This window comes from Chiloscyllium plagiosum, unplaced genomic scaffold (assembly GCF_037043375.1).
Source record: "Chiloscyllium plagiosum isolate Xiang-an unplaced genomic scaffold, Cpla_swu_hap1 HiC_scaffold_4, whole genome shotgun sequence".
NCBI lineage: Eukaryota > Metazoa > Chordata > Chondrichthyes > Orectolobiformes > Hemiscylliidae > Chiloscyllium > Chiloscyllium plagiosum.
This window is the reverse complement of record NW_028270142.1, coordinates 84,596,595-84,621,956: the sequence shown is the minus strand read 5'-3', so window position 1 is coordinate 84,621,956 and position 25,362 is coordinate 84,596,595. Positions and strand designations below refer to the sequence as shown.

General features: G+C 41.0%; 1 protein-coding gene across 18 annotated transcripts in view; it reads left to right on the top strand.

Annotated features, from left to right (window-relative positions):
* Positions 1–25,362, top strand: part of dtna (dystrobrevin, alpha) — a 198,598-nt gene that overhangs the window by 157,235 nt on the left and 16,001 nt on the right. For all 18 annotated transcript variants that reach the window (XM_087986442.1, XM_087986441.1, XM_087986438.1 and 15 more), the window contains 2 exons: positions 11,230–11,395; positions 16,485–16,574. In XM_087986442.1, the coding sequence (XP_087842568.1) occupies positions 11,230–11,395; positions 16,485–16,574 (256 nt within the window). The remainder of the gene's footprint in view (positions 1–11,229; positions 11,396–16,484; positions 16,575–25,362) is intronic.

Sequence of the window (25,362 nt, the reverse complement as noted above, 5' to 3'; positions counted from 1 at the left end):
ATAGTCTTTAAGAGGTGCTTATAAGAAAGGAGATTCAGGATTTTGAACCAGCAACAGTGAACAAAATGCAATATAATTCTAAGTCAATGCTTCAGTTGCTCCTGTAAATTTTCACAGACATTGGGGTGGGGCAGATAAATAGCAGGAGGGTCACAGACTGATTTTCCCCACCTTTAAAACAACCAGCACTGTAAAGTCCAGTCTCACACTCTCTTTCCCATCCTTTAATGAATCTTCTCTTAATATTAGTATATTATTACTAAATCTGTGCAACCTTTTTGTGGCACCTGATCAAATATGCTTTGGAAATTCAAATAACCTTCTTCCATATCTTCTCTTTCTTCTACTCTGCAAACAGCATAATCAAAAAGCTTTAATTGTTTTATGAAACACAATTTGCATTTCACAACACAATGTTGATTCTGCATTATCATTTTCTGATTTTTCTGAGTACCGTCTTAATAAACAGAGGAAATGTTGGAAATACACAGCCAGTCTGACATCATCTATTGAAAGTGAAACTGAGTTGATATTTCCGTTATTACCTTTCATCGGAACATGATGTCATGACCTGAAATTTTATCTTTATTTCATTTATTGTCAATCCTTAATAGCCCTGGAGAAGGTCTTGAATACAAGTGAATCCTGAATAAGACATTTCAGAATGCGATGAACAGCCAATCCTTTTTCTGTTGTGTATTATCATATGTAAACCAGACCTGGGAATGGTGGTAAATTTCCTTTCCTAAAGCACATTAGTCAATTAGACGTCTAGTTTGGTTACTTCCTAGCCACCCTTACTGATACTTGCTTTTCATTCAGACTTACTTAATTGAATTTAAAATTTTCAGTTATGATAGTGAACATGTCTCCCCAGAGCAATAGCTTACATCTCCATTGCTAGTCCAGTACATCGTTATCTCCATTGGATGGTTCTTGGGAATTGTAATTAGATTGCTCTAAGTATCCTCATTTCACTCTACCACATTCCCCTGGAGTACAATGCTCTGAAGAAGAACATCTGAGGCCTAGTACAGTTGGGGTATCAAGCAGGGGCTGACTTTAGCTGTACCCATTCCACTCAGCCTCTTTTTGTTACTCAATATCTAAAGAACAGTGAAAAATTCTGAACTGCTGTCTGCTAGAAAGTAAGTGTTGTAAAATGTAATTTGAAAGGAGTTGAAGAAGGTGAAAATTGGGCAGGATGAAATGATTGCATTTTTCTTTTGGTGAGCTAATTGTTATGCTTCTCTTTCACATCAATATCAGTACATGCAGCCGGCTAAAATGTGAAGGAACTTTTTTTCTTCTCCTTGTTGACTTCTTCCTCCTTTTCCTCAATTGCTGTACTGCAGATGCCACCCAGACCCAGTACATCATCTCCCCTTCACCAACACACATAACCCCACCTATCTTCACATTTACCATGGCTGATCCACCTAACCTGTACAGCTCTGGACACTACTGAGCAATCTAGCATTGCCATTCATCCAACTTGAACATCTTTGTACTATGAGAGGAAACCTGAACACCTGGCAAAATTCCATGCAGACAAAGGGAAAACTTACAAACGCATACACAACAAACTAAGACACCCTACAGTGGAAATTTGAAAAAACAGCTGCTGGGCTCCTTAAATCAACAAGTTAGAAAAAGTTAGATCATTTTTGTAGACCATCCCTAATTGCCCTTTACCTGAGTGCCCTTTAACTATTTGCCATTTGAGAGTTACTTGAATCAACCAAACTAATGTAAATCTGGAGATTAGATAATGATAGCCGATTCCTTCCCGAAAGGCTAATAATGAACATCAGTGATAGTTTTAGAGCTTCCAATTTCAGATTTATTTAAATTGAACTGTAACTCAGCCAATAGCTGTGGTGGTATTGAAACCCATTTCTTCAGAGCATTAAAATTTGGATTACTATTCTGGTTGGTTAGCTCAGTTGGCTAGGCAGCTGGTTTGTAATTTAGTGATGCCAACAGAATGGGTTCAATTCCCACATTGACTGGGGTTACCAGGAAGGACTTTTCTTCTCAACCTCTCTCCTTGCCTGAGGCATGGTGACCCTCAGGTTAAACCATGAGCTGTTGCCTCTGTCTAATGAGAGAGCAGCCCTTTGGCCTGATGGGTTTATGGCAACTTTACTGTTATCTTTTATTATTCTGATGATGGAGCCACTCTTTTGACTGAGTTTCAAATGCTACATTTATCTCAGAAAGGGTTTGAGTTCACAATTTGACTGACAGCTTAAAGAGACTATTAAATGATTAATTGACTTTGTGGGGTTCATATTGAGGTTTCTTTGTTTCTGTAGAAATTAACAGTGTGAGATTTAAAAGCTCTGAATGGGTTTCACAAATGAGAGTCTTATTCATTGCTAAATGAGTGATAACAATATTAGATTGTTAGAATTTTCATCCCCAAATGGATCCTATGGTGTACCCATGATGGACCTTGGGTAAGCAGCTATGAATTTGGCATGGCGATATGAGGAGGCATTCTGAGTATAAAAGGGCATGGATTAGCATTGAATGATCATGGGGCATGCACAGGGGCTTTGAGGTAAAGTGACTTGTCACCACCATTGTACCCTAAATATCTTTCTTGTGTGGGGTGAGATGGGTGAGAAGATCATATCCCATCCATCATTGTTTGCATAATTACTGGCCTGGTGTAGAGAATTGCAGATAACTTGTTAATTTCTGTATCAACATTCATTGAGAGTTGGTGGCATAATGGTATTGTCATTGGGCTAGTAATCTAGTGGTCTAGATTTAGTTCCCTAGAATATGACTTCAAATCCCACCAATCAATACAAAATATGGAACTGAAGGTTAATCTTGGTAATGATGACCATGTTGGCTCTTATCAATTATTGTAAAAATCCATTGAGTTCACCAGTGGAAGGAAATCACTATTCTTATTTGGTCTGGTCTAAATATGACACCGGATCCTCAGCCTAACAGTTGACTTTTAAATGCTCCCTGAAGTGGCCAACTCAGCCATTGAGTTCAAGACAATTAGGGCAACAAATACTAACCCTGCCAGTGACCCTGAGTAAAACAAGATGTTCCATTGTTTAAACCTCTAATTAAATGAGAAGTTTAAAAATAGACATTTTTTCCTCTGACAATCTGTCTTTGGTGGGTGTTATATAAATAATTGTTTTGAGAGGAACTAATAGCTATATTACAGAGTCATAGAGTTGTACAGCAAGGAAGCAAACCCTTCGGTCTAACTCATCCATGCTGCAAGATGTAACTAGTGGGTTGCCTCAAGGTTCGGTCCATGGACCTCAGATATTTACAAACTACATTAGAGATCTGGTTACAGGGATGGAAGGCTCCAGCCAAATTTGTGGATGACACAAAAATAGCAGGATGGTAAATTGCAATGAGGAAATAAAAACCTTACAAATGGATATAGAGAGGTTAGGCAAGTGGGCCAAAATGTGGCAGATGGAGTTTAATGTGGATAAGTGCGAGGTCATGCATTTGGGTTGAAAAAATAAGAAGGCGACTTATTATCTTAATGGGGAGAGATCTCGGGGTGCTCTGGTGCAGAGGGATCTAGGAGAAAGTGAGGACTGCAGATGCTGGAGATCAGAGCTGAAAATGTGTTGCTGGAAAAGCGCAGCAGGTCAGGCAGCATCCAAAGAGCAGGAGAATCGACGTTTCGGGTATGAGCCTGAAGAAGGGCTCATGCCCGAAACGTCGATTCTCCTACTCCTTGGATGCTGCCTGACCTGCTGCGCTTTTCCAGCAACCCATTTTCAGTACAGAGGGATCTAGGTGTACACAGAAAACTAGCATGCAGGTACAGCAGGTAATAAAATAATAAAAACACAAATGGAGTGTTGGCTTTTATAGCTATAGGAATAGAATATAATGGTAAGGAAGTATTGTTGCAACTATGCAAGGTAATGGTGAGACCACCCCTGGAGTATTGTGCACAGTTTTAGTCCCCTTATTTGAGGAACGATGAACTGGCATTAGAGGCAGTTCACAGGGGATTCAATATATCGATCCCAGAACTGAGGGGTTTGTTGTATGAAAAGAGCTTGAAAACTTTAGGTCTATACTCTCTGGAATTTACAAGAATGAACGCAGATTAAATTGAGATATTCAAGATGATTCAAGGTATGGATAAAATAAACATGAAGCAGATGCTTCCTCTTGTGGGGCATTCTAGGATGAGAGGTCATAGCCTTAGGTTAAGGGGTTGCAAATTTAAAATAGTGTGTTGAGGAGAAACTATTTTTCCCAAAAGATTGTGAATCTGTGGAATTTTCTACCACAAAGTGCAGTGGATGCTGGGACAATGAGTAAATTTAAGGGGGAGTTAGACAGATTTTTAATTGGTAATGGATTGGAGGGACATGGAGAGAAGGCAGAAAAATAGAGATGTGGAACATATTGCCATGATCGAATGGTGGAGCAGACTCAATGGGCTGAAGAGCCTAATTCTGCTCCTATAGCTTATGAACTTATGACTAGATATCCTGAATTAACCGAGTTCCATTTGCCAGCATTTGGCCCATATCTCTCTAAACCTTTCCGATTCATCTACCATACAGATACCTTTTAAATGCTGTAATTGTACCAGCCTTCACCACTTCCTCTGGCAGCTCATTCTTTACACACATCACCCTCTGCATGAAAACATTGCCCCTTGGGTCCCTTTTATATCTTTCCCCTCTGACCTTAAACCTGTGGCTGCTAGTTTTGGACTCCCCTACCCTGGAAAAAAAATGTCATGTTTTTACAAACCTCTAAGGTCATCCATCAGCCTCTGATGCTCCAAGGAAAGTAGCCCTATCCTATTCAGCCTCTCCCTATTTCTCAAACTCTCCAACCACAGCCACATCCTTGTAAATGTTTTCTGCTCCCTTTCAAGTTTAATAACATCTTTCTTATAACAGGGAGCCCAGAACTGAACACAGTATTCCTAAAGTGGCCTAACCAAAGTCCTGTACAGCGGCAACATGACACCCCAACTCCAATACTCAATGCACTGAATAATAAAGGCCAGTGTGCCAAATGCTTTCTTCACTACCTGGTCTACCTGTGACTCCAACTTCAAGGAACTATGAACCTGTACCCCAAGGTCTCTTTGTTTGATAATATTCCCCAGGACCCTTCCATTAAGTGTATAAGCCCTGCCATGATTTGCCTTACCAAAATATAATACCTCACATTCATCTAAATTAAACTCCCATCTGCCATTCCTCGGCCCATTTGTCTATCTGATCAAGGTGCTCTGAGATAACCTTCTTCACTGTCCACTGCACCATCCATTTTGTTGTCACAGTATCATAGAAATGTATAGCATAGAAGCAGACCCTTCAGTCCAACTCATCCATCTGCAAACTTACTAACCATACCTCCTATATTCACATCCAAATCATTTATGTAAATGACAAAAAGCAGTGGACCCAGCACCAAGCTTTGTGGCACACCACTGGTCGCAGGCTCCAATCTGACAAACCATCCTCTACCATCATCCTCTGTCTCTTACTTCCAAGACAATTTTGTATCTAAATGGTTAGCTCTCCCTGGATTCCATGTGATCTAACCTTGCTAACCAAGGCTGCCATGCAGAACCTTGTCAAACACCTTGCTGAAGTCGATATAGTCAACATCCACTGCTCTGCCTTCATCAATCTTCTTTATTACTTCTTCAAAAATCTCAATCAAGTCAGTGAGACACTATTTCCCATGCACAAAAACTATGTTGACGATACCTAATCAATCCTTGCCTTTCCAAATACGTGTGGATCCTGTCCCTCCGAATTCTGTCCAAGAACGTACCCACCACTGATGTCAGGCTCACCAGTCTTCAGTTCCCTGGCTTTTCCTTACTACTTTCTTAAATAATGACACCACATTAGCCACCCTCCAATCCTCAAGCTCCTCACCCGTGGCTATTAATGATGCAAATAACTCAAAGAAGGGCCAACAATCACTTCCCGAGCTTCGCACAATATTCTGGATACACCCGATCAGGTCCTGGGGATTTATCCATCTTTATGCATTTCACAATGTCCAGCACTTCGTTCTCTGTATTATGGACACTTTTCAATATATCGCAATTTATTTCTCCAAATCCTGCATATTCTTCTCTCCAGTAAATACTGACAAGAAATACTCATTTAGTGTCTCACCAATCTCCTGTGATTCCAGAAGTAGATGACCTTGTTGATCTTTGAGAGGCCCTATTCTCACCCTAGTTACTCTTTATATTTGTAGAATCTCTGGATTCTCCTCAAAATTATTTTCCAAAGCTATCTCATGTTTCCTTTTTGCCCTCCTGATTTCCCTCTTGAGTATCCTTCCACTGCCTTTATACTCATTGAGGGGTTCACTTGATCCCAGCTATCTATACCTGGCATTAGCCTCCTTTCTTTTTGACCGGAGCCTCAATTTCTCTAGTCACCCAGCATTCCCTACATCTGCCAGCCTTGGATTTTAAGTTCTTGACTAATACCATCAAAATTGGTCTTACTCCAATTTAGAACTTTTAACTTTTAGATCTGGTCTATTCTTTTCCATTACTATTTAAAAACTAATGGAATTATGATCACTGGCCCAAACAGTGCTCCCCCACTGACACCTCAGCCACTTGACCTGCCTTATTTCCCAAGAGAAGGTTAAGTTTTGCTCCTTCTCTCGTAGTTTCATCCATATGCTGAATAAGAAACTTTTCTTGGACACACTTAACAAATTTCTCTCCACCCAAGCCTTTAACACAGTGGCAGCCCCAGTCTATTTTTTGGAAAATTAAAATCCCCTCCCGTCACAACGCTATCATTCTTACCCATATCTGAGATGTTTCAAATTTGCTTCTCACTTTCCTAAGGGTCTTATAGTATAATCCCAATAAGGTGATTATCCCTTTCTTAGTTCTTTGTTCCATCCAAATAACTTCACTGGACGTAATTCCAGGAATATCATCCCTATTTACAGCTGTAATGTTAACCCGTAGCCAAAAACACCACTCCCTCTCCTCTCTCATCCCCCTTCCTATAGAATCAATACCCCAGAACATTAAGCTACCAGTTTTCTGCCTTGCTCCTGTTTGCCTTGCTCCTCTTCTCAACTGTACCAGTCTCTACCACTCTCTGTGTCCCCAACACCCCCATTAGTTTAAAGCCTCCTGAGTATCACTAGCAAATCTCCCTGCCAGGACTCTTGTTCTCTTCAAATTCAGGCGCAAACCATGCCCCTTATAATAGGTCACTTCTACCCCAGAAGAGATTCCAATGATCCAAAAATGTGAATCCCTGCCCTCTGCACCAGCTCCTCAGCTATGCATTAATCTGCTATGTCCTCCTATTTCTACTCTCACTAGCACATGGCTTTGGAAGTAATTCAGACATTACTACTCTTAAGGACCTACTTTTTAACATCTGCCTGATTTCCTATTTCTCTCTTCAGAACCTTGTCCATTTCATATGTCATTGGTACCAATGTGTGCAATGATCTCATGTTGATCACTCTCCCCTTTTGAGAATATGCTGCACCCTCTCTGAGACATCTTTGACCCTGGCATCAGGGAAGCTTTCAGCATCCGCAGAAATGTCTGTCTGTATCTCTGACTAGGGAGTTCCCTCTTATAATTGATCACTTGGAACCTCGTTACTTGAGCCAGTCTCAGTACCAGAAACCTGGCTGTCAGTGCTACATTCCCCTGAGAGTCCATCACTCCTATATTTTCCAAAACTGCATACTTGTTTGAAGACTCCTGCACTACTTGCTTCCCTCTCCTACCTTTACTCAAGGTAACTCATTAACTTTATCTGCGGTTTTTCTACTTTCCTGAAACTGCCATCCAACACACTCCGTGATTCCTGTAAATTCCTCATTGTCTTTAACTGCCATTCCAACTGATCTATGTGATCTGATAGAATTTACGACCAAACACACTTGGTGCAGACACAATCAACAGGAACATTGAAATTCTCCCTGGTTGTCAGGAAGAGCACATCTCTCTATCAAAGGCCATTGTTGCACCTTAATCTGCAGACCCAGAAAATATCACAGTCTTACTGCTCTAAGAACACTGTTCGAGGATATGGGTCATTCTGCTACAACATACGTTTCATCAACACAAATTGGCTATAACATGATAGACAAATTGTGGACTTTGTTTGGATAACGCAAACGTTCTATTAGCGATCTTCTACAGTGTGATTTTCTATCGTGGTTTTCCATAGTGCGATTTTCTATAGGTTGGAGAGGAACATAACTATTGCATTATAGTAGAACGATCTGTAACTTAATACCTATATTTTATATTTATATGGAACAGATCTCATTAAAACATAAAAAAACCCTCACCCTACTCACTCTGGTAGATTTACAAGAAAAAAATCAAGATGTATACATTTTATAAGTCATAAAAATAAACATTTAGCTGATTATTGAATCACTACTCACTCCCAGCTGTGAATCGTTCCAATATTGTGGTCTCTCCAAGGTCAGCTGTGAAATTTGACTTTCGTTGTTTTTATTGGACCTAATTCCAATTGCTGGAGATACTTGTACTTTCACAATCAGTCAGCTGTGAAAGTTCATTGCTAGGTTTTTTTTGATGAACTCTGGAGCTGTTCTTGGACCTCTGTCTCGACATATTACAAGGGCGTGAGTGGGTAGACCTTTAACTAGAGTGAATTATGAAAGGTTACTTGACTGGCACCCAATTTGATTTAATGGCCATCCTGTCTAGCAATATGCGGCAGTATGCACCATCTACAGACTGCACTGCTGGGTTTACTCAATCTGCACATCCGAGATCATCATGACCTCTACTAGTATGAAGAAGTACAGCAGCCATCCTAGGAGTAACATCGCCTTCAAATCACTTTTGTTACCCTCCCATCAACATGCATCATTTGTCCTCAGATTGGATCAAAATCCTGGAATTTTCTATATAATGCTATTGTAGACACACAATCACCATAAACACTGATTTAGAAATAGAAGGAAGAGTCAAAGGAAGTATCTTTGTGTTTAAAGGTTGAAAATATAAACTGTGTATTGTGAAATATTTTTTACACTGGCTTCTATTGCATGACTGAACTGGACTGCTGATGTAATCACTGAGTAACTATATACATTGTTTTCATTCTCCAGTTTTAAATTAAGTCAATTTAAAAACAATCAGAAAGGTCAATTTACTGAACTTATAATGTATGCTCATAACAAAGGGATATTCCTGCTTCTTGTGAAACCGGCTCAGAAAGTAGTTTTGAAGAGTGTGGTGCTGGAAAAGCACGGCCGGTCAGGCAGCATCCGAGGAGCAGGAGAGTTGACTTTTCTAACATTTAACTCTTCATCAGGAATGTGGGGGTGGCCCAAGGGGACTGAGAGATGAATAGAAGAGAGGGTGTGGGGCTGTGGGGAAGGTAGCTGGAAATGTGATAGGTAGCTAAGATGGGGTGAAGGTGATAGGTCAGAGATGAGGGTGGAGTGGATAGGTGAAAAGGAAGATGGACAGGGTAGGACAGTTCAAGAAGACGGTGCTGAGTTGGAAGGTTGGATCCAGGATAAGGTGGGGGGAAGGGAAATGAGGAAACTGGTGCAATTGACATTGATCCCATGTGGTTGGAGGGCCCCGAGGCGGAAGATGAGGCATTCTTCCTCCATGAGTCAAGTGGCTAGAGTTTTGGCAGTGGAGGAGGCCCAGGACTTACATGTCCTTGGCAGAGCAGATGGGGAGTTAAAGTGTTTGGCCATGGGGCAGTGAGGTTGCTTAGTGCATGTGTCGCAGAGATGTTCTCTGAAACGTCCTGTCTCCCCAGTGTAGAGGACACTACATCAAGAGCAATGGACACAGTAAATGACGTGTGTGGAAGGACAGGTAAATCTACGTCAGATGTGAAAGAATCCTTTGGGGTCTTGGACTGAAATGGGGTGGGAGGTGTGAGTGCAGGTTTTACACTTCTTGCAGTGGCAGGGGAAGGTTTGGGGAGTGGAGGGTGGGTTATTGGTCATGGACCTAATAAGGGAGTTGCAGAGGGAATGGTCTCTCTGGAACGCAGATAGGGGTGGGGAAGGAAATATATCCCTGGTGGTGCGATATGTTTGTAGGTCGAGGAAATGGCGGAGAATGATACGTTGTATCCGGAGGTTGGTGGGATGGAAGGTGAAGACCGGGGGAAGGTTCTGTCCTTGTTGCAATTGGAGGGGTGGAGTTCAAGGGTGGAGGTGTGAGAAGTAGAGGAGGAGGGCATCATCGGCCATGTGGGAGGGGAAATTGCAATCTTTGAAGAAGGAGATCGTCTGGGATGTTCTGTGGTGGAATTGGTCCTCCTGGGAGCAGATGCGGCAGAGGCGGAGCAATTGGGAATAAGGGATAGCATTTTTACAGGAGGCAGGTTGGGAGGAGCTGTAGTCCAGGAAACTGTGGGAATCAGTGGGTGTGAAATAGAAGTCTGTGTTGAACCGGTCGCTGGAAATGGAGATGGAGAGATCCAGAAAGGGGAGGGAGGTGTCCGAGATGGTCCAGGTCTCAATGTGGTCTCCTCTGCATTAAGGATACAGGACGCCAACTTGTGAAATGTTTCAGAGAACATCTCTGGGACTCACACTTTAAGCAACCCCACTGCCCTGTGGCCGAACACTTCAACTCCCCTCCCACTCCGCCAAGGACATGCAAGTCCTGGACCTCCTCCATTGCCAAACTCTAGCCACCCGACGCCTGGAGGAAGAATGCCACGTCTTCCGCCTTGGGACCCTCCAACCACATAGGATCAATGTGGATTTCACCAGTTTCCTTATTTCCCCTCCCCCACCTTATCCAAGATCCAACCTTCCAACTCAGCACCACCATCTTGCACTGTCCTACCTGTCCATCTTCCCTCCCACCTATCTGCTCCACCCTCTTCTCCACCAATCACCTTCACCCTCACCCTAATCCTCATGTCGCATTCCCAGCTACCTTCTCCCCAGTCCCACCACCCCCTCCCGTTTACCTCTCAGATCCCTTGGGACACCCCCTCATTCCTGGTGAAGAGCTTATGCTTGAAACATCGACTCTCCTGCTCCTCGGATGCTGCCTGACTGGCTGTGCTTTTCTCGCACCACACTCCTTCGACTCTGATCTCCAGCATCTGCAGTCCTGACTGTCTCCTCAGAAAGTAGTGTTGCAGTGTTACACAAAATATGACTTATGTAAAATAGATATATATATGTAGTAACATATTTTTTTTAATTTGTTTTCAGACTCAGGGGGCAGGATCCCCTCGCTCTTCACCAAGTCACACAATTAGCCGGTCTGTTCCTATACCAATGCCTATCAGATCAACCTCTGCCTGCTCAACTCCAACCCATACACCTCAGGATTCACTGACAGGGGTTGGAGGAGATGTACAGGAAGCATTTGCACAAAGTGAGTCATTCTCAGAAGTAATGTTAAAAAAAGTACATATTAAAGAGAATTTGGTTCTTTTGTATCTGTTCAGAAAGTCGCAATGCATAGGGTGATCAATTTCCTGGTTCACTTTTCTGCACCTCAATACAGTTCCTTCTTTCCCAGATCAGAAGTGCACCAGGGTCAAATTAACATCTAACAACTTCCAAGTGGCTCCAGAGCCATTCTGAACCAAATGTTAGGTGGCCTCTGTATGCTAATTGGAGATCTAAAGCCTACTTAGAACTTTACCATATCCCACAAAAAACAACCAGAGAAATTTGAGAAATGATTTCTTCTTTCTCACTAATAACAGCAAGACAAGTTGTTCTTGCATGGACCAAAAAGGTGATAAGAGAAGGAGTTAAGTTTCTCTTTTATGACCTGCTTTGATGTGGAGCCAGGGGTTTCTCTTGGCTTTAGAGCTAATCAACTCAAGGGCAGCTCTAATTACACTCAAGAAGTACAATGCCAACCACTACTTTAAACATTCACTCCCTTCAATATTGATGCACAGTAGCTGCAATTTTATTTCATCTACAAATGCGCTGCAGTAATTCACCATGCGCCTTCAGTAGTACATTCCAAACCCTTGTCCCCTACCAACTAAAAGAGTGGTTAGCACTGCTGTCTCACAGCCCCAGAGACCCTGGTTCAATTCCAGCCTCAGGCAACTGTCTGTGTAGAGTTTGCACATTCTCCCTGTGTCTGTGTGGGTTTCTTCTGGGTGCTCCAGTTTCTACCCACAGTCAAAAGATGTGCAGGTTAGGTGAATTGGCTGTGCTAAATTGTCCATGGTGTTCAGGGATGTGTAGGTTAGGTGCGTTAGTCAGGGGTAAATATAGGGTAGGGACATTGGGTCTGGGTGGGTTACTCTTCGAAGGGTCGGTGTGGACATTTTGGGCCAAAGGAGCTGTTTCCACACTGTAAGGATTCTATGGAAACAAGAAAACACATGGAAACATGACCACATACAAGTTGCCTTCCAAGATATGCAGCATCCTGACAGTTACATTGCCATTTCTTCATTGTTGCTGGGTTAAAATCCAGGAATTCCCTCCCTAACAGCATTGTGGTATACCAACACCAAATGGATGGCAGCTGTCAAGAAGGTTGTTAACCTTCACCTTGAGGACAATTAGGGATAGGCCACAAATTCTGGCCTTGCCAGTGACACTCACTTCTCATCAACAAACTTCTTAAAAATGTTGCTTCCCAACACCACCAGCCCCACTTTGTCCAAGGACATGAATGTTCCATTCGTTCAGTCGCATTCTTAAGAAGCAGCATGGTTGAGGATAAACAACCAAAGCTAGAAATCCATGGATGACTGAAGGTTGAAATAAGGCAGGAAAAGGTGAGATACAATTGTAAAGTTAATAATACAGTGGAGTATCAAGCCAAATACATAATGTTCAGAATAGAAGTCACAACAGGAAGAAAAGGGCAAATGCAGAATGTGAGAATGGATTTTCATCTGATACATTTTCAATAAAAGTCATGGTATTTTATAAACATGTAAATGGAAAAACAAGAGTCAAAGGTATGGTTGAGCGAATTACTGGTCTAGAAGGAGACCTTCCTGCAGAGACTAAAGACATGGCTGAGATACTAAGTGAGTATTTTCAGTAGAGGAAAGGATCCTGCTAATGTTACAATAAAGAAGGAGGCAGTAGTGATATTGGATAGAATAGAAATAGATAGAGAGAAAGGACACAGAAGGTTGGCAATCCTCAAACTGTAAATGTATCTCAGTCAGGATGGGATACATTGTATGTTACTAAAAAAAAACAAAAGGTGGAAATTGCTGAGGCCCTACTCATATCTTTCAATTATGCCATGATAATGGAGTTGGTGCCAGAGGATTGGAGGATTACAATTTTTACAGCTGTGTTTTTAAGAAGTCTGAGGGAGCAAACCCTGAATTATAATTCGGTCAACCTCATGTAAATAGAAGGGAACATGTCAGACACATAATTAAGGACAAAGTTAATTGATATTTGAAAATCACCTCAGATATGTTCATGGAAAAATGTGTTTGTTTGACTTGAAAAAGTTTTTTGATAGTAACCGAGAGGGTTATAGAGTTAGAGATGTAGAGCACAGAAACAGACCATTCGGTCCAACTCGTCCAGATATCCTAACCTAATCTAGTCCCATTGGCCAGCACTTGGCCCCAGTCCCTCAAAACCCTTCCCATTCATATACCCATCCAGATGCCTTTTAAATGTTGTAATTGTACCAGCCTCCACTACTTCCTCTGGCAGCTCATTACATACACACACCACCCACTGCATGAAAAAGTTGCCCCTTAGGTCCCTTTTAATTCTTTCCCCTCTCACACTAAACTTATACCCTCTAGTTTGGACCCCCACCCCTCCCCCCGCCCCAGGAAAAGGCTTTGCCTATTTATCCTATCCATGCCCCTCACAATTTATAAATCTCTCAGCCTCTGACGCTTCAGGGAAAACAGCCCCAGCATATTCAGCGTCTTCTGAGGTCAAACCCTCCAACCCTGGAAACATCCTTGTAAATCTTTTCTGAACCCTTTCAAGTTTCACAACATTCTTTTGATAGGAAGGAGACCAGAATTGCACTCAATATTCCAAACGTTGCCTAACAAAAAGTACTGTGACTATACAGCTGCAACATGACCTCCCAACTCCTATACTTCGTGCTCTTACCAATAAAGGAAAGCATACCAAATGCATTCTTCACTATCCTACCTACATGTGACTCTACATTCAAGGAACAATAAACCTGCACTCCAATGTCTCCGTGTTCAGCAACACTCCCCAGGACCTTACCATTAATTGTATAAGTCCTGCCATGATTTGCTTTTCCAAAATGCACTACCTCTCATTAATTCATGTTATGCAAATAGACTTTGAATAGATACATGTTTTACAAGTCAGATAAATAGATCTGTTAGAAAAAATTAAGCCCATAGGATTGAATGGACAATGGCAACTTAGGATGCAGATTTTGCTAAAGAATGAAAAATAGACTGTAGTGATGAATGATCATTTCTCTAACTCGAGGGATATACAGAGATGCTTTCCAGGGGTTAATATTAGAACCACTGTTCTTTTTAATACATATTAATAAAAATAGAACGGCATGATGGCTCAGTAGTTAGCACTTCTGCCTCACAGCGACGGAGCCCAAGGTTTGATTCTAGCCTTGACTGACTCTCTGTGTGGAGTTTGCCCATCTCCCCATTGCTACATCGGTTTCCTCCAGATATTTCAGTTTCCTCTCACAGTCCAAAGATTATGTTAGGTACAGATTAGATGGATTGGCTATGCTAAATTAACTGGAGTGTTGGGGTTGTGCAGGCCAGGTAGATTAGCCATGGTAAATGTGGGGTTACAGGGATAAAGTAGAGGGCGGGGTTTGGGTGGGATGCTGTTTGGAAAGTCAGTGCAGACTCAATGAGCTGAATGGTTTCTATCTACACTGTAGAGATTTTATGATTTAAGTTCCTCATCTGAACTTTCTGCAAAAGACCCTGTCCTCTGCTGAGCAAGCACGCACTATCTTTTCACCCTACCCTGACTGTAGCCCAATCATGCCTGGTGTTTTAACATGTGAAGATGCTGCCTTTCAATATATATACAGCGCTAGTATTGAAACTGGTGGCTGTGAAATAAAATCTTGCAGTTATATAGTGCCCTTCATGACCTTGATATTCCAAAGTGCTTTACAAGCAATGAAATACTTTTGAATTATAGTCACTAATATGCACACAGTCAGCTCCCACAAATAGCAATGCGATCATGAGAAGATAGTTTATTATTGCAAAGTTGATTGAGGACTAAATAGTATAAATAATATGAGAGATGTTAAAGTATCATCATGGAATCTTCTTGCTTCTGCATCACTGGTTATGAGCTGCCATTATCCATTTTCAGCCACAGCCATTCCAATGATAGCAGGCACTATCTGTTCCATGGTGTTCAGAACATGTATCCCTACCTGTCTATGCCAGTTAGGAATGCTTCCTCAGGTTTTGTGCCACTTTGTTCTACAAGAGAGAGGGACGTGTGTCAGCATGTGTTGTCAAATGTGTTTAGGTGATAGGACTATCTTGGTGGTGTAATGTCAGTAAGCTATGAGATGTTGGTGTGAGATTTGCAGTAGCGTGAGGTGTGAGAGTGAGCTGAAGCTATAAATGTGTGACAAAAACAGAAATTGCTGGGAAAGCTCAGCAGGCCTGGCAGCATTTGTAGAGAGAAATCAGAGTTAACATTTCAGGTCCAGTGATCATTCCTCAAAACTGGTGGAGCTAAGAAAATTTCAGTTTATATGCAGAAAATAGGTTGAGGGAGGTTCTAAGGAGAAAACAATAGATGAAAATAAAGCCCAAAGAGACAGAAGAATAGTTGGACAAAGGAGTGGATAATGATCTGACTAGGAGAGTGAATAGCTGTAAATGTGTGGTGAAAGTCATATTTAATAGAGATTGTTAGCATCTAAAGGTGATCAAACAGATGTGAAGATACAATACAGACTGCTAGCATTGATCTGGCCTTGCCTGTTCAAACTTTTTTTGGAGTGCTCATTAGCTCCTGCCTGCCTTTGGCACCAAGATCTCCAATCTTGCATCTGAGATCCTTGGATCATTTCTCTGCTATGTTGTACAATTAATTGTTGTTGCTCCCTGCACCAACTTTTAAGTACCAGTCCAATTTTACCCTCCAAACTTGTCCAATAGCAGAAGGAGTGGTGACCTGAAGGCACTCAAGGTGATTGGTGTTATTCTGAATATGGAATGCAATGCTTGAAGGGGTGATGAAATGGACTCAGTGGTAGCATTCAAAAGAGAATTACATAAATACCTAAGGGCAAACATTTTTAGAGTGATGGATAAAGGACAGGGGAGTAGAATGAATTGCGGAGCTCCTCATTTTGTACCAAAAATTCAATGAATTAATGTTTTAGCAGAAATGTTTATTTTAAAAAGGCAAATATAACAGTATGAAAGATACAGAAATTGAATTGCATGACATTATCCTTGTGTTGACTTGTATCTTTTCTTAAAAAGCTAACTATGTTAACTTTGTAGGCTCCAGGAGAAATTTGAGAAATGACCTGCTGGTGGCAGCAGATTCCATTACAAACACAATGTCATCTTTGGTAAAAGAGTTGAATTCAGGTAAGTAATTGCAATTTGTATCTGTCTTCATATATTATTCTCATAGATTAATTTCATGATTAGCCTTGAAGTTTTTTTATGATCAATTTTCCAAATTCCAAGTGCAGATTTTTTAAATGATTTCAATACCTGTCCTGGATCCTTAAAATGTCTCTGCTTGTCTGCTAGAATCATAGAGATATGCAGGACGGAAACAGACCCTTCGGTCCAAGTTGTCCATGCCGACCAGATATCCCAACCCAATCTAGTCCCACCTGCCAGCATTCTTCCCAATAATTTTGCACATTGATAATACTCTAATCTGCCATTCATTACATCCTAATTCTTGATTATATTCAACTGGGCCCACTATCACTCTACCAACTCATTTTATGATCGGACATCTATTATCAGTTAAAAACAAATTACTGCTAATGCAGGAGACCTGAAATAAAAATAAAGTGTTGCAGATATCCAACAGGTCTGATACTATCTGTGGACAGAGAAGCAGTTAACACAGAGTCCAATGTGACTGCTCCCTAGAACTATACTTTTCCAGTTATCTGCTGTCTGCAGTTAACTATATCTCCTTGCTCAATATCAATTTGTAACAACTCGTCACTTTAAAGATGCAGAGTTGAAAAATGTGATGCTGGAAAAACACAGAAGGCCAGACAGCATCCAAGGAGCAGGAGAATCGATGTTTCAGGCATAAGCCCTTCTTCAGGAAATTTCAAGATGCAGCCTACCATTGATCCCTGAGTACAGGCCACTTGCACTATCCATTTGGAATGGGGTCAACTGATCACCCATAGATTAGCTAAATAAATTTTTCCCATCTATTTCCAACAATTCCTTTATTTATTCAATGTTATTCTTATTTAAATCCAAAAGGCAGTCTTGCAGCTTTGCTTGCTGGCCTGATTGTATCTTTGTTAGCAAGATTGTCATTATGGTGAATGTACTGTCTTAGTGGTTAGTCTCCAGTTTGTTAATTATAACTAATTCAGGTATTGCCAGGTTTTTTGTAAAATTGACAAAATATTGCTGTGGAAAATTGGAATGCATTGAATAAATTGGTTCCTGTATGTGTTACTGCTTTTCACCTAGTAGAACATAGAACAGTATAGGCCCTTCAGCCCACAGTGTTGTGCCGAGCTTTTATCTTATTCTAAGATCAACCTAACATACACACCTCTCAATTTTCTGCCATCCATGTGCTTGTCCAGCAGTTGCTTAAATATCCTTAATGTCTCCGACTCTATTACCACTGCTGGGAGTGCATTTCTCGCACCCACACTCTGCGTAAAGAACCTACCTTTGACATCTCTCCTATACATTCCTCCAATCACCTTAAAACTATGACTCTTTGTGACAGCCATTTCTGCCCTAGTCTCTTTCCACCCCACCAACCTCTGGATACATCGCATCATCCTCTGCTATTTCTGTCACCTACAAACAGACTCCACCACCAAGGATATTTTCCCTCCCTACGCCTATCTGCATTCCAGAGAGACCATTCTCTCTGCGACTCCCTTGTTAGGTCCACGCCCCCCACCAACCCACCTTCCACTCCTGGCACCTTGCCTGCCACCACAAGAAGTAGAAAGCCCACACCTCCCCCCTCACTTCCATCCAAGGCCCCAAAGGATCCTTCCACATCTGACAGAGATTTACCTGTTCTTCCACACACACCATGTACTGTGTCCATTGCTCTTGATGTGGTCTCCTGTACACTGGGGAGACAGGATGCCAACTTGCAGAATATTTCAGAGAATACCTCTGGGACACACTCACTAAACAACCCTGTGGTGAACACTTTAACTCCCCCTCCCACACCGTCAAGGACATGCAGGTCCTGGGCTTCCTCCATCGCCCAACTCTAGGCACCCGACGCCTGGAGGAAGAATGCCTCATCTTCTGCCTTGGGACCCTCCAACCACACAAAATCAATGTGGATTTCACCAGTTTCCTCATTTCCCCTGCCCTCACCTAATCCCAGATCCGACCTTCCAACTAGGCACCACGCTCTTGAATTCCATCTTCCTTCCAATCTATCCACTCCACCCTCCTCTCCCACCTTCATCCCCATCTTCATCTACCTATCGCATTCCCAGCTACCTTCCCCGCAGTCCCCCTCCCTCCCATTTATCTCACAGTGCCCTTGAGCCACTCCCTCATTCCTGATGAAGACTTTATGTTTGAAACGTCGACTCTTCTGCTGTTCAGATGCTACTGACTGGCTGTGTTTTTCCAGCACCACACTCTTCTACTCTGATGTCCAGCATCTGATGTCCTCACTTTCTCCTGCCAACTTGGGTGGCAACTTTAAGGGATCTATGTACGTGGCCCCAAGATTCTGCTGTTCCTCCACACTGCCAAGAGCCCTGTCTTTAAACCTGTATTCAGCATTCAAATTCGATCTTCCAAAATGAATCACGTCGCATTTAACCAGGTTGAATTCCATCTGTCACTTCTCAGCCCAGTTCTGCATCCTGTCAATGTCTTGTTGTAGCCTGCAACAGCCCTCGACGCTATCCACAACACCATTGACCTTTGTGTCATCGGCAAACTTACTAACCCACCCTTCCACTTCTTCATCTGTCATTTATAAAAACTACAAACAGCAGAGGCCCGAGAACAGATCCTGTGGGACACCACCGGTCACCAGCCTCTAGGGGGAGTACCTATACATAAAATAATTTGTTAACAGTGTTCTTCTTTTGGGAATTAGCATGTACATATGTAAAATTATCACTGTGTGGAGATTGTCTTGCACATTGTGATTCCCTCTAATAATTGCATTCACTTGGATCTCTTCCTTCTGCCGATAGGTTTACATTAATACAATATTTCATTACACCCCAATCTCTCCTTTTTCTGACTTTCTCTACCATTTCTAAAATGTCCTTTATTTGGATATACTTAGCTCCAATCCTGTACTAAATTTATACTGCTTGTTCCTTTCATCATTGGTCATGGTAATTTTGATACAAAAGACAATTTTCATGATTAAGTGTCTTCTCTCCTAACTTTTCACCTCTAGGTTCCCTCCCTGTTAATTTTATAATTTTATTTAATTTCTATTAAGTTTTCAACCTTCATATTCTATTTTCTCTCCCAGATCCCTCCAAGGTCGATTTAGGTGAAGCTTACCTGATTGGAAGTGTTGTACCAATTTTGGAAGTGGTCCCAGTGTAAAAGATTCCATTTTACACTGTCTATGATGTCACTTTCTGACAAGGCTTAGACATAAATAGCAATCTCTTAAAGTAAACGAAGCCCTTGGAACCAGAGCCCAAGAATATCTTAAAGGGACGAAAGAAAGGGAGCAACTTACTGGACTTTAGCTAATGATCTTTAGCTAATTGGGCGGCACGGTGGCTCTGTGGTTAGCACTGCTGCCTCACAGCACCAGGCACCCAGATTTGATTCCAGCCTCAGGCAACTGTCTGTCTGGAGTTTTCACATTCTCCCCGTGTCTGTGTGGGTTTCCTCCAGGTGCTCCGGTTTCCTCCCACAGTCCAAAGATGTGCAGGTCAGGTGAATTGGCCACGCTAAATTGCCCATAGTGTTAAGTACAGTAGTCAGAGGGAAATGGTCTGGGTGGGTAACTTTTCGGAGGGTCAGTGTGAAGGGCCTGTTTCCACACTGCAGGGAATCTAACCTAATCTAATCTCCCAAGCAATTAATAATAAGTAGCTGAACCATCCAATATAATAAACAATACAAATGTATAAGTACTGTTGATGCTGTAAATTTGAAATAAAAATTGAAAGCTTAGGTTATGAGGAACAGAAGTAATGTTTCAGGTCAGTGTCCCTCTGTCAGAACAGAAATAATCAGGTCCCCTAGTTTGATTCATGGTCTGTGCTGTCTCAGCTGATCTCATACTGGTAGTCATGATCCTTAATCCATAAAGATTAGGGACAGGAAGCTAGGGAGAATTCTTGCTTCAATGAAAATGTTCAGTTCCTCAAGTCTGATTTACCATTTAATTAAATCCTACCTGATCATCTGCTTCAGTTCAGTACTAATTTCTGTGATATCCTTTGATGTCATTAGATTCAAAAATCTTTTAATTTCTGTTCTGAACATGCTCAGTGATGCAACCATGTGGATAGAGAATCTTAAAGATTCACTATCCCAAAACTTAGAAGTGGGTAAAAAGCTTAGTAGGTGGAATATTATGTAGGAAAATGTGAGGTTTTGCACTTTGGCCGGAAGAGTAGAGGAGCTAAATATTATGTAAATGGAGAAAGACTGCAGAAAACTATAGAACAAAGGGATTTGACAGTCCTCGTCCATGAATCACTAAAAGCTAGCATCCAGGTTCAGCGGATAATAGCGAAGGATATAAAAGCAGGGAGATTTTGCTAAAACTATACAAGGCACTTGTCAGACATAGCTGTAAGATTGTGAACAGTTTTGGACCCCTTATCAAAGGAAAGATATATTGGCATTGGAGGCAGTCCAGACAATGTTCACTTGACTGATACCAAGTATGTCGGACTGTCAGAAAGGAGAGATTGAGTTGGTTGGGCCTGTACTTGTTGGAGTTTAGAAGAATGAAAGACGACCTTACTAAAACTTACAAGATTTTTCGGAGATTTGACAGGGTAAGTGTGGAGAAGTTGTTTCTCCTTGTGGGAGAGTCTAGCACCAGACAGCATAATCTCAGAGTAAGGAGTGGTTGCACATTTAAGATAGAAATATGGAGCAATTTCTTCTTTCAGGGAAGTGATTATGCAGAGTGTTTTTTATTGCATAAAAATATATTTTAAAATTTGGATCTATTTGTCACTCCTTATTTATTTTACTTCACTCTAACATACTCCATTTGAATTGTATTAACATGGAGCAAATGTGTACCAAGCAACATCATTTACAGAAACACTGTTTTGAGCAATCTAAAAATAATGCGAGAGATGACTTTTCCATGTTCTCAAAACTGTGCTATAAATAAACATATTCAGTTCATCCTTGAACTTGTGCATACCTTGCCTGTTAATATTCAGTCTTTGAGTTAGTGAAATACTGTTAGAGGTATTTTCAGTATACTGCCAATACCATAAGTGGGGGAAGGTGTGCAGGCCCAAGAATACTGGCGCCACCATCATGATTGTTTCCCAAGCCTTCTGGCTCCAAGGCAGATTAGTGGTCAGCAGGGTTACTTATCACTGCAAGATGGACAGCCAGTTGAGACCATTAAAGCTTTATTAAGGGCGAAAAGGAAAGTTTGATGATTTGAATGTGTGGAATAAAAGACCACTCTATGAATGGTGGCCTGGCTGCTAAACCTGGTTGTATTCAGCAGTTGGTGAGAGTGCCTGCATGTTGAACCACCTTCTCGTGTATTTATCTTCTAATGCAAACAGCAGCTGTTCTCAAGCTGAAAAGCCTTTATATTGGTCATCCAGCCTTCAGTACATCACCTAATTGAATAGAAAACCTGTTGCATGAAAATGAAGGTAGCTGTCATGTGAAAACCCCTTCAAGTAGCTTTCCAGGATGTATTTCTAGATAACAGAAAATCTCAACACCTGTTTTCTGCTCCAGAGGGTATATTCAGGACATTTTGTGTAAGATTTTCATGCAGTGAGAGTATTTAGAAAGAACATTTAGTGTTGCATTTGTTTTTCCTTTAATCTTTTTATGTACTAAGGTATTAAACAATATGAAGCAAAGATAATGATTAAGGTCACAGATTAGCCATGATCTAATTGATTGACAGAACAAGCTGGAAGGGATAAATGGCCTCTTGATGTTCCTGTGTTCGTATGGGTCTTGTCCATGGTATTGCCAATATGCTCTGGACCATACAGACCAAGAAGGCACTAGATTCAATCTCAACTTTTGTGGAGTCAATAAATCTTAAATGGAAGCTATAATTGTCCTCAATGTCCCAGATTCTGGAGGATAAATCATTTAGGATCACTATCCATTAATTCTTCCGAAGATTTATGTTTCATCTTTCTTGCAGAAGAATGACCTACAATTGAGGTGAGGTTACTGCTGCAGCCAGGTTCAATAAGGTAACTTGAAAAAAAACTACAGAGTGACATGAGTTTTACAATGTCATACAAGGAAGCATCGGCCTCTTCTATCCATTTCTTCTGAAATAGTCTGGCAGTTAACTTGTTGTGTTCAATTGAGGGCCTGCAGTCAACATGTTTCTGGCCTGTGACTTATGCCACATTTAAGAATTATTGTTCCATATCATCAGCTTCTCACAAACAGATAAAATTGACCCTTCAAAATTGCGATAGAGTGCTTGATTGTCACAATGGCCTGAAACATTGAGCAACTGCTCAATCACCTCATGTACTGGGAAACCAATCAGGAGTGATCAGTCATATCCAAGCAGTGGTCACCTAGATTCTTGTATTTGAATGATTGTTCAAAAAAGCATTTATGTAAGGGACTTCGTTTGGTACACATTTGCTCCATGTTATTGCAATTCAATGGGAGTATTGTGGAGTGAAGAAAAATAAAAGTGAATTAAGGAATGACAAAGAAATCCAAATTCTAAAAATATCTCTTTTCTTATATTTACCAAAATTAAAGAACACAAATGAGTTTATAACTCAGAATATAACAGTGCTGTGTCTGGTTTGAATTGCATTCTGACTTAACTTTAAAATTTAGACACCCTGAGTGGGCAAACTTGAGTATTATTTGAATTAGGATAGTAAGTGGACTGTCTTGAAATAATGACCCCAAAGAGGAACTGGGAAAATAACTAGTGATGATTCCTTCACAAAGTAGTTCATGCCAGTCAGGCAGTTGTCAAGCCAGCAGCAAATCTTTTCCCTGGAATCAGGATCCTGCGTCAGAAAGCCTACCTACTGAGAGTTCCTGACTGATCAAAAACTCTTTTTAATGGTATTGCCATGGTGAGACAGTGGCTGAAACAACAACACCTGAGGCTCAGGATGCAGGCCATAGGTCAGTTGCGAAATACAGTTTATGCCGGAGGGGTGTAGGAAAGTCAGCAATAAGGGCAGCATGTGGCTCTCAGCAGACTCCCCTTTCCAAGGCCAGGTCTTGATCAACCAGTGAGCGTATTTGAAATAGTGACACCTTTAGAGATGGCAAACAAGCATACCAGTGTGTTTGACCTCTTAAGGGCCTGAATTTGCAGCAGTCAGGAAGTCTGTTCATGGGCCTCCTGACCACGGACTTAATCAGTAACGGAGTCTCGATTCATCATTTACCCACCCAATTAAATGGCCCTCACCAAAGTTGCCATGCAAGAGTTCCATCCCATGTGCAACCCACAGTCAACTTTCATTCTCATACCCAGTGTTATGAAATATGAAATCTTGTGTCATTGTTTCTTCTATATAGACTTGCACTTAACTAAATTCTAAAAGCTTAAGTGATTTAAGTCTAACCTTGCAGGCAACTTGTAATTTAAATTACAAAAAAAAATTCCACTTTTCCTTCTGGCACAAATGAACTTTGCACTCAATTCTTATAGAACCAGTTCAAAGTGATTCTTAGCACCAAAGAGCTTACTTCGATTCTTTCCATTTCTCAGTCTAGTAACTTTTAAGATCAGAACAGAATTTCACATGAAGTGTTTTTCTCTGATATATACTCTTCAACCACAATATGGGAACATCTTCCAACCTTTTCTTAACTGCTTATGAATTTGAAATTTTCAACCTGATCCTATGCCCCTATATGTATTTTTACTTGGTAAACCACAGGGCCTTGCTGCCTGTAGCTAGCAGAATAACCTTGTATGTGAATTGCAGGGAATATGTTGGATCCTTTCCCTCAAAAAGTCCATCTCCACAGCAATGTGATTCACACAAAATTGCTGATTAATTATTTCAACTGAGACTCTCAACTGAAATCAAGTTTTATCTTGGGACAGTTTCAAGCACATGTTTTTGCAACCCTCAACATGTTTCTGGAACTTTGGTGAGTCACAGTCTATCTGTTGTTAGCACATAGAATTCTTCCTTTGTCTCCAAATGTAAACACCTTGCACCTTATTCCCAGTAAAACAATCTGGATACACTAGAATCTCTAACAATGAAATGACCCAGGTCTCCTGTCAAGCAGACTTCAGAGCAATTCATATGACACCTCTTCATTTTAACTTATATTAAAGACAATCCCAAAACCTACCAATCTTCTAAATCTCAATGACTACACCAGCATTGATCTTTCAACAACTGCACGTGGTCTGCACTAGCCAACTTTCTGATCAATTGAGCACCTCTCTATTCCTCCTCTCATTGTTCTTAAAAAGCAAAGGCACAAGACACATTTCCATTGGAAAATCTACTGTTTGGCTCTGAACTTTGGTTCTGAAATGGCTATTCCACAGCAAAATGGCAAAATAGGCAATTGTGGAAAACAATAGCAAATGCACTAATATTTCAGAAATGCATGAAAATCAGGATAGAGTTTTCATGCAATACTTTTGATTGAAGATCTTTTTGTGATTCCGAGAGATTAAAGAAATCTTTGATGCTAGTTAATAGAATTTTTATATGTAAATATTGGTATTTGAGAAGTAAATCACTTCATGCACAGCAAAGATGCAGATTTTTAGGATGCTTTATTGCACCAATTCACTTTCCCTAAAAGTCATTACTAGGTCTCAAGTCCTTCACCTTACATTATGTTGAAAATATAACAAATGATAACCCTATTCAAAAATTGACAACCCTCATTATCCCATTTACAATATAATGTTGGGCCTTAGTAGTTGAGTGTAATAAAAGTGAAGACCATCTCATAATCTTCATATCTATATATATTGCACATTATACATAGAAGAGCAAAAGTA